Source organism: Agelaius phoeniceus, chromosome 5 (genome assembly GCF_051311805.1).
Source record: "Agelaius phoeniceus isolate bAgePho1 chromosome 5, bAgePho1.hap1, whole genome shotgun sequence".
NCBI classification, from domain to species: domain Eukaryota; kingdom Metazoa; phylum Chordata; class Aves; order Passeriformes; family Icteridae; genus Agelaius; species Agelaius phoeniceus.
The window spans coordinates 7,721,329-7,731,220 of NC_135269.1; the positions used below are offsets into that span (position 1 = coordinate 7,721,329).

Below are 9,892 nucleotides of genomic sequence, written 5' to 3' on the forward strand. Positions count from 1 at the left end.
ATGTCCTAAACAACTCATTGAAATTATGTTGATTTCTTTTAACAAGCACAGGTTCATTCTACTAAAATGAAGGATTTTTGATGGATTATATGGATGGAAGTGTTGGGAAAAAGAGATGTTCACCAAAGCACTAACAAGTTCTGAAGCAATGACCAGCAGTAACTCAAGTAAAAAACGGTGATTTTGTGATTAGAGAGCATTCTAGACATATCCTTAAGGCATGTGACTTGTGTTTTACATAAAAGCCACCTAAATCTTAAGACAGTCAAAAGAGAGAACTGAAGAAGCTAATTTTTGAGCTAAACAAACTGCTGTTTCCATTGAACTTTTTACCTTTTTTACTTAAGTTTTTTACTTAAAACTGTATTTCTGACATCCCTATTACAGCTGCAGTTTATTTTTCCAGTTCAGGAAAGAATTGAGTGCATTAATGGAACTTTTCTATTTCCAGATTAACTCCTTTGAAAGTGAAAAAGAAGTCACCTTTATTGTAAAGCATAAGCCAAATGTATTCAGGGTCCTCTCCAGTTGCTGTGTTGACATGGACTGGAAGGTTAAGTGAAAAGTGACTGCAAGTGCAAGGGAATGCTAAATACTTTTATTGATTGCAGAAGCACCAACCTTCAAAGTCTCAAGTCTCATTGCTGTGATAGCATTAAGATTACCATATTGAGAAATGTAGGTATTATATTTATACTTATTTCCTCACAGCACTTTTATTTTAGACATAAAGCTTTGCATTCCCTGCCTTATGTAATCTTACAGGACAGCACTGACAGATTAACAATTGGTGTACACTGACTTGCTTGGGTATAAGCTGAATTAAGCCAGATCAATCTGTTTTGGAATTTCGTAACACCGTAGGGAGCATCAAGAACACCACCAGGCACTAAAATAGCAAATGTGGAAACCTGGACACGGTTCCTGTGTCTGTGCTGTTTGGTTTCTCACTGCAAGCATTCCTCATGGTGACAGGAGGCTCATCTGCCTCCTTTCTGGCTCCTCGGAGCTGCTCCCTGGCGCGGCGGGCGCTGCACGGGGATGTCTGAACCTGGGCCAAGGGCAAGGAAATGTGCTGCTCTCTCCAGTAGTAGTGAGCTGATGAAGGTCACTTCTTTAAAAGGAGCAACATGATAGTCTCCAAGCAGAGAGGAGAAGCCCCAGCCAAAGAACTGTCGCTCTTGGACCTTCAAGATTTATGCTTAGTATCTGTTTATTTGCAGGATTTCTGCCGGGGCTTCCTTTTATCCATGTCTTCTTGTATTTCCAAAGGAAAGGCCTTTAGGTTTTCCTTCACACAGGGGAGGCAGAAACTTTTGGAGTAGAACAGACTACAGTTCTATGAAGAAAATAACAGTTCTGTAAAGAAAATAGCTAGCATTACTACACAAAATGGAAATGCTTACATTCCAGTCTCATTAAACTGCATTTATATTTAGAATTCTTCTAAAATTAATTATTCTTCTTCTAGGCTGAAATATTCCAGCAATTTAACTTTTTCTTACTCAATGATTCTAACATCTGGTTAGAGCCAACTGGGTGAAAAATAAAACCCCCAAATCAACTGTCCCACTGCTCCTATTAAAGTGACCTTCACCAGCTCCCTGCTACAGGGAATAGCAACACCCCTCCTTCAGCTGCCTTCTCCTTCCAGCACCATGCACGGGTTTCCTGGCCTGCACACTGAATTCCAAGTAGGATTTCATGGCTAAGCTGCAGCTGGTGTTGCTGATGGATTATACCTGGAGAGTGAATAAAGGTGTAAGAGATTCCATGGGTTTTACTGAAACAGCAGAGTTTTCCTCTAAGTCTTGCTTGATGAAGATTTCTACCTCCTGAGAGGATCTTCCAAATTCCTGCCATGGCGTGTGAGACTTGGAGTCTCACCACACTCTTCCTCACCAATCTCCACAAAAATGGCCCAAAGGCCCACACAAGTACCAGGTACTGGAGGCTCTCACAACAGACCATCTTTTCCATAACTCCCCAAAAAACTATTCTTCCATTAACCCATGCACTTGTATTGTCCTAGGAGACTACTAAAAAGTATCACTATTATATCAATATCACAGAGGTGTCCAATAACCGGAGGAGTTAAATGAACTCCATTCATCTGAGACAATTCAAGTGAGATTTCATCCCTTACCCTCAATAAATGTGCCCGCTGGTTAAAACCTAGAACCACGCCTGGTACTAAAGCTTGAGCTAATGGCTCCTCTGAACTCTTGATGGCAATGTATAAAAGCTGTTGTGCACAAAGAAAGTGTTTTTGCTGTCCCTGTTCTGTTCACAGCTCATAGAGACCCAATATTTTTTTTCCCCAGGAGCTGTAACCAGATGTTAGTAATTGAATAGAAAGAAGCAAAACTGTTGGAACATTTTAATGTATTTGCAATATTAGAGTTTCAACAACTGAAAGAGAAACTAATTAATGTATTATTCCTTTGCTCTGCAGCAAGACTTGACATCCCTGGTTCTCTTGATGTGCTGATCACCAAATTCCAAATAGGATTTCATGGGTAAGCTGGAATTGGTGTTGCTGATGGATTATTCTTGGGGATTTAAGAATGAATAAAGACATCAGTTTAGATAGAACTGGACAAATGGATTCCCTGGGTCTTACCTAAATAGTAAAGTTTTCCCCTTGCCATGGTCATTTGCAGCTGGCCTTTCTCTGGGAGCTAGGCTTGGCTATTCCTGTGATCCTCTCCTTGTTTTTGTTTCTTATGTCACTATCTGGGCTTTAGCAGCGGATTCAGATGATAATTATATCAAAATCACAATCAGCCTTCCATGTGACTTGGAAGCTTGGGGAACAACTTGTCTTCATCTATTGTCCTTTTCTGCATTGACTGCCAGGCCCTTTCATCCTCAGGAATGAGTGTGAGGCCTCAGTCTCTGAAAAGCCCTGAAAGTGGATTTCAGTTGCACAACCTCCAGAGCCTATTGTTTTTTGTCTCTTGGTATCCTTAATATGTTAAGCTGCCAGTTTAAAAGGGGAGATCAGAGTTTCAGCTGGCCTGGCTATTGTTGCTTGCATTGCCAAATGGCACACAGCCCCCAGCTCCCAAAGGTGGCCACTGGGCCATGGCAAAGGAGGGGAGAGGCTGTTCCTGCAGGTGGGATCCCCACTGTCAAGATGCAGCTCCTCACAGGTAAAACAGGTGCTCAACTTGCATTATTGTGGCTGAAATGAGTTGCTAGTGCAGATTTTGGCCAACAGCAACTGGGGAAATCATCACTATGAACCACTGCACCCCTGAGCATGTAACCATAGTGCTGCTCTCTCTGTCCTGGGACTTTCAGCCTAATTTTTCTTTCAATGCCCTGTGAATTAAACTTACTAGAAGTTTAATTAAACAACTAGAAGAATTAAACAACTAGAGTTGAGCCCTTCTTTTAAACCCTTATCCTGATACAGTTCTGTGTTTAATCAGATGATTCTTTAACGTGTTTTCTCCCTTCCATGACCAAGGTGGGAGGGGACCATTTCAATTCCAAATTTAATAGTCCAATTCAGGCAAAACAGCTGCCAGAGCATGCTGCCATAGTTTATTTCTGTTTTGACATGAATCATGGCTGAAAGTAATATATATATAGGGATGGTATCTACCACAATACGTAAAGGAAAGGCTCTGCCTGTCCCTACCCAGGACTGACCCCACATGACTGGAAGTTGAGTGGGAAGCAGCTGTAGTATTACATTTATCACTTAATGCCTACAATCATGTGCTCAGTCACCTTCTGCTGAGGTGAGCAATAAGGGATGAAACTTGCTCCCTTTCCTCCTTCTCCAAAAGCCACCTTTTTTCCATGTCTTTAGAAAGTGTTGCAATAAAACAGAAGTAACTATTTAGAGTTACTAATGTGGAACAGATTATATCATTTCCTCTCCCCTTTTCTGAAAGGGTAATAGGAAGAAGGGCACTCAACCTGCCCAAAGACTTTTAAAAGCATTTCTATTATCTTCCTTTTTGTGTGGTTTTGGCATGTTTTAACACATTACAGATAATCATTGGAATTATTCCCAGTTGCATCAGAACTAATGGCACTTACCAAGGCTCTCTGATAAAAGACTTGAGCAGGGTGATACAGGCTACAAAATGATTGAAGTAAATTAACTGAGTGAAACTTCAGAGGATATTTGGAGATATTTAAGTTTATGAACACTATACAGAACAGCTCTAAGTCATGACTTTTATTGGCACAATAAAAGAAAATAAACTTCAGCTAGCATGGGTTGTCTCATGAAAACCCTAAAATCTGATCTGTCTCTCAAGTCCCCTTAGGTACAAAAGCTAGCTAAAATCCCTTTGCCAAATCCAAGGTCAGAAAAGTCTTAATTTTGCCACACATTAGCCTAATTCTATTCTGAATTACCACAATTTAAAAAGCAGCCTGCCACTAAAACCTTTCTGATTGGTCCAGCTTCTTTGCAAAGGGGCCCAAGAAAGTATGATTTTCTTCAGCTTCAATTCCTGTGTTTTAACATTTAACTCAGCTCAGCAGTGAATTGATGTACTTGGGTCAAGCACAAGCAGGAACCACAGCCAATACAGAGATATTATTATTCTACCTTTGTCTCTCTCTATTGCCTTGGATAAGTTTTTACTTCTCTGGACTTTATTTTCCTTACATGAAGAGGAATAGTATGTGTTTACTTTGTTGTGTGGGTGTTTAAAGCACTAATTATCATTTCTGCAGATCTCTTTCAATGTTACCTAAGCAGTATTGCTAAATTCATTTTGAAACCATAGTCATATGTGTGATTCACTATCTGGCCTGGCCAGTTTGGTTAGAAATTTATTCTCAATCATTTACAATCAATGTTTTACTTTGAGTGATACCATCAGGGGAATCTTGAAAACTCAGATAACAAGCAGTAAATGACTGACAGATTTCCACAACAGGCAAAATAAGCAGGACTTTCAAAAAGATTAGAAGCTTCCATTAGCTCACTGCAAGTATCTTCTACTCATTGCCAAGGCCTAGGTTAACTGAAACAAACACATCTTTTCAAACAAAAATCCCCACCTTCATTCAGAAAAGCACAGTGTGTGCAAAGACCCTGAGAGGCTGAAACGCTCTATTTCTGACAGCTCAAATGCCACACTTGGAAATATCTGCTGAATCCTTCCTAAATTCAAGACACTTGATTTGGGAATGAAAATAGTTAAATGTGCTCAAGTTTGTCCCAAATGTGTCTGTGTTGCCAATCTGCTGTTAAAAAGGAAGGATAAACCTGGCATGTCAGGGCAGGAATCAAGCCCCTAAGCCCAAACTCTGAGTAGCTGCTCTTGGCTCCTCGTTGGGCTGTGTGGGAGGGAGTCAGCCCCTGCCACAGCAGGGACAGCAGGGAAGATCCTGCTCATGGCAGCTTTGCCTCCACACAACTGCCCTGAGCAACCTGGCTCTGGAAACTTGAGCTCAGCCACCACAGCCACAACCAGAAAGTGCTGGCACTTCACCTAGTCACAGCCTACTTGTAGCTTCAGAATAGAAAACAAACCAAACCAAACCCTCTGAGCTTCAATCGCTTTCGGTGACTTTCAGTCATTTAAATGTCAGAAGAGACTTCAGAGATAGGATGCTGAGAAATACTCCCAGTGCAGGTAGCTGGGTGTGCAAGCTCCCATGCCAGCTGCACACTGCCATGGATGGCAGGAAACAACTGGAGCCCCCAGCAACAAGCCAGGAATGGGCTCAGATCCCTTCCCTAACAAAGGGCTCAGGGCCCTGCAGCACAGTCTGGGAGAGGACTGCTCACCCTGAGACTCTGCAGGGGCCAGTGAACAGCAGGAAGACCCCAGACCCAAAATTCCCCATGGGAACCGGTGCACAGACTGTAGGGGTATAAAAGCCATGGGGTTCCTTTGTTCAGGGCCCCTCCCAGAGGAAGCAGCCTGAGCTGTTCCTGCTGCTGCACAATTCAATTATTAAAGCTTTTTTCCTGAAATTGGACCTGACAAACCTGGGTAAGAAGTTTCTTTAACAGGGAAATAAACCCAATCAGGAGAAAGGTGTTACTGCATGCTCCTCTCAGCCCATCCTTGGTGCTGACTGCCACAAGTCAGAATAGCAACTAAACTGAGCCAAGTGTGCCTGTATCCTTCTGGCTGTGTCTGCCCAACTCCCAAAATCTGAGACTCACAGCAAACAAAGGGGCCAGTTCTGCACTGAGAACAAGGAATTAAGACAAGTAATTTTACACCCCCTTTCTGGACTGTATTTAGATTTCATAGTTTAAGGTTTCCTTCCAGCTGCTACTTAAATTCATTCTTCCTCAGAGAGCAAGCATGGCATGGAACACCTCTCTTCCCTGCTCACTTTAAATATTAACTTTTGCAAATAGGATGGCAGCCCTGTGCTGTGAATGCAAACCTAACAATCCATGGACATTTATATTCTCTTTATGGAAAAAAACCCCTGATCTCCTATTGTGTATGATCTATACTGCCCATGCATTTCCTGGTGCTAAGAAAGTAGTGCTCTCCTTGTGCTTGAGAGGCTGGACTGTGCTTATCTGTAAATAGAACACACACAGATGCTGATCATTTTAATTTAATACTGAGAGCTTCATCTGGTGGAATCCACAAGAACGTACAATTATGTACAATTAACATGCATATACTAGTAGGACAAGGGGGAATGGTTTGCTTTAAAAATGGATTGTTTGGGATTTTGCTGCTTGATATTTCTCTGATAGGTCACCAGGACTGGAACAAAAAGAAATTATTGAAGCAGCTTGTTTTTCTTGTTACTTACTGTACCAACACATACTGCTCTGCTACACAAACTGCAATGAGACCTAATGATGAGGAACTTGTTCTTGTCAGGGGTGAAAGGATCCCTCATGACATAGCCTTCTTCCAAAAGCCTGCAAAAGAATAATTTCAGGCTTTTAGGTGTATACTTCACACTTGTACTTGATTTGCTCCTCTTGCTGTTGTGCACGAGGCAATGCAGCAGCTCTCCAGCTCCTTTTCTCTTCAAAACCTTCAACTCTGCAGCTGCCTTCAGTCCTATACTGTACTTTCTATCTCTCTTCCAAAAGTAGAGCAAGTGGTGAGTCTCTCAGTGTCATCTTGCTAAGTTTTTCTCAATGCTCTACCTTAACTGTCTTCCATTTTTTATAACAGGCATTCCTTAGCATGGCCAGCTCCTGTACCCTGTCAAGTCACCATTTCAATTGCACAGCTTTTAATTAGAAGTTCTCTTCCAAAGCTGTGTGCATGTGAGTATGAAATACAAAGGTTTTACTGCTCTTGGTTATGTTGCTGCTGTAAAGCTGAGGTCCCCAGCTCTTGAAAGCAGGAGCTACCAGCAGAAGCCTTGCAGTCACCTCCAGTGTGCTTACTTTATGGCACAGACTGTACTGCTTGCTCCAGGGTGTTGGGGGAGTGCATTTAATAATAATTTGGCAACCTGCTTGGGAAAAACTAAAGCTTTGTTTTTTCTGGGAGCTCCAGGCAAAATAATACAGAAGCCAGTTGAGCACCCGTCTGCATAGGGGCACACAGCAAGGGCACCTGGCTTCCTCCTGGGCTTAAGTAAAAATTGGATTATGGGAATAATATGGATAAAAGGTATTCTGTCAACTAGTACTGCCTTCTCCTTGTCTCCACACACACACACAAAAGTGTGTGCAGGAGTGTGTCCAGCACTGTGTTCCTCTCTCCTTTTTCTGTCCACTCAAACAGAAAATGATTTGGCCAGAGCCTTCCACTGTTAGGAAAGATCAGGCATCTTACCATGGCAGATCATCCTGTCAACAAGTCCCTGGGATACAAAGACAAGATTGTGTTTGCAAAGCTCCCCTTGTAGGATTTGACAAGGGCCCCTGTCCAGCACATTTCCTGCAGCACTGCATTTGGGATGTGAGCAAGCCAAGAAAGATGGGGTGTGAAGCTGTTTCTTAAAAGCATCAATAGAAGTGTTATTAAAAGTCAGCATTATTCTTTTGCCTTTGGCACCTGAGCAATCCAAATAAAGCTGGGGTGTAAACTCTGAGATTGGATAACCTAAATTAAGATTCACATTCAGACTCTTCAGGAATGGACCTGATCAAAGGTGAGTAATTGCTCTGCTGAGTGGAAGAGGGAAAACCAGTAGCACTGTGGGGTTTGGAATGATAAAAAGACAGCTGCCCAAGGACAACAGCCCCAGCAGGTGGTGATTAACAGCTGTTTCCATTCTTTAAGAAACTGAGCAGTCTTATTGGGGTGAAATGCTGAGTGCATGCCTGACTTCCAGCTCCAGAGAGTTCCTGAACATGTCTGCCTGATGAATTCGTTGACCATGATGGCCTCCACCAGGCTACTCGTGCATGTAAAGCAAAGTGCTTTATTTTATGGGAATTTAATGTCTGCAGAAAAAGCTGTAACTGCATAATTTCTGGTCAAACTGTCCCTACTCAGCAGAGAGATAACAGGCTTTGGTTCCTGAAAATATAAATACATAGTGAGCACCCACACACCCTGATGTTGCATGGTCTGACAAAGGATTGTCCAATGCACACAAAAAGCACTGCTGTTCAAAACTCCACATCATGCCAGAGAGCTCTAAGAAGTGATTTTGCCATATATATTTCATTCATGCTGTGTGTATGTGTTGCTCAGCTGAGGGAGGCTACAGTGAGGGAAGGGCTATTCCCAGAAATACCAGGCTGGCAGTCAGCAGTGTTCTAGCAAGAAAATATTGATACAGTAGATTGTCAGTGGGGCTAGGAAATAGGTTAAATACAGATTTTGGCATGGTATTGAAGCAGGGCACAAAAACTTATTGTTGTTTTTCCTACCAGCACTGACAATTTTTAACATTCCTTCTCCTTGGAAAAAAGGAGATCACTTTAAGCACCAAGCCTCATGTTCAGGGTCAGTGGAGCACGTTACTGGGCTCATGCAGTGCACACTGCAAGGATTCCAATGCTCATAGCAGCAGTGAAGTCTGTGATCTCAGAGGGCACTTACACAATCGAGTGAGAGTTTGGTGACATCTGCCCATAATATGTGCACAGGGCTGATAACTCACACAGCTCACATCTGAACTCTCCTGCTGTGTGAACTTCTTTGGGAGCATCCATTTGTAAGCTACCTGCAAGAAACACACACAAAAAAATCTTTTAGCCTCAAAATGCAATGGTGGGAACATATCTGCAAGAAGATTAAAGTGACCTGAGACATCTGGCTTTGCAAATTGAAACCCAAAGGAAAACTGACAATTGCAGACCTTGATTAGTAAATATTTTCTCCCAAATCAAGTTGGTTCCCATGTCCCAGTTAAATTTTCAAATTCCTTAGACAGATCTATAAACTGCAGACTGGGAGCCTAACTATAAAGTTCACCTGTTAATTTGGAAGATCCATGAAATAACTCAGGTGACAAAGCACATGGCTGTGATCTCAAAAACCCTCTGCTCAGCTGAGGTCTGTACTCCCTAAGTGCTTCCCAGGACACTGTTCCCTATCTGCTGCTATGCAGAATTCCAGCCCAGCTCTGCAATGCCCATCTCCTCCCTCAAACTGGGGCCAGGAAAGGGTTTGGGACCTCACTCAGGAGGCAGGTACCAGGAAGGTGTTTGCAAAGAAAAGACTGTGTCTTTTTCTTTGCTTCTGGTTCACCTTGGAATAGAGTTTTGGAAGCTCACCCCTGACTCCCTGTTCCCATCTGGCTTTCTATGGGAATGAGGCCAATGGAATCATCCTATAACTTGATAAAGTGTTGGCCCATTCCAGCCACATGGAACAAAGGAGCAGTCACCTTTAAAAAAGTTTAGATACCATAACTTTGATGAAAATAGGCAGAAGGAGAAGACTCTCCTTTATCCTCCTGGAGAAGACCCATATATTTCTGGTATCCAACACCTTGATCCATGGTTTCTGTACTACTAAAT

At 42.4% G+C, this 9,892-nt stretch overlaps 1 protein-coding gene across 1 annotated transcript; it reads right to left on the bottom strand.

Annotated features, from left to right (window-relative positions):
- Window positions 1–1,213: 1,213 nt before the first annotated feature.
- Window positions 1,214–9,082, bottom strand: CDPF1 (cysteine rich DPF motif domain containing 1). The gene is made up of 3 exons (XM_054632197.2): window positions 8,970–9,082; window positions 6,766–6,877; window positions 1,214–1,339 (listed from the first exon to the last, which is right to left on the bottom strand). Exons 1-3 carry the CDS (start codon window positions 9,080–9,082, stop codon window positions 1,214–1,216), a joined length of 351 nt encoding a protein of 116 aa, XP_054488172.2.
- Between the last annotated feature and the right edge of the window lie 810 nt (window positions 9,083–9,892).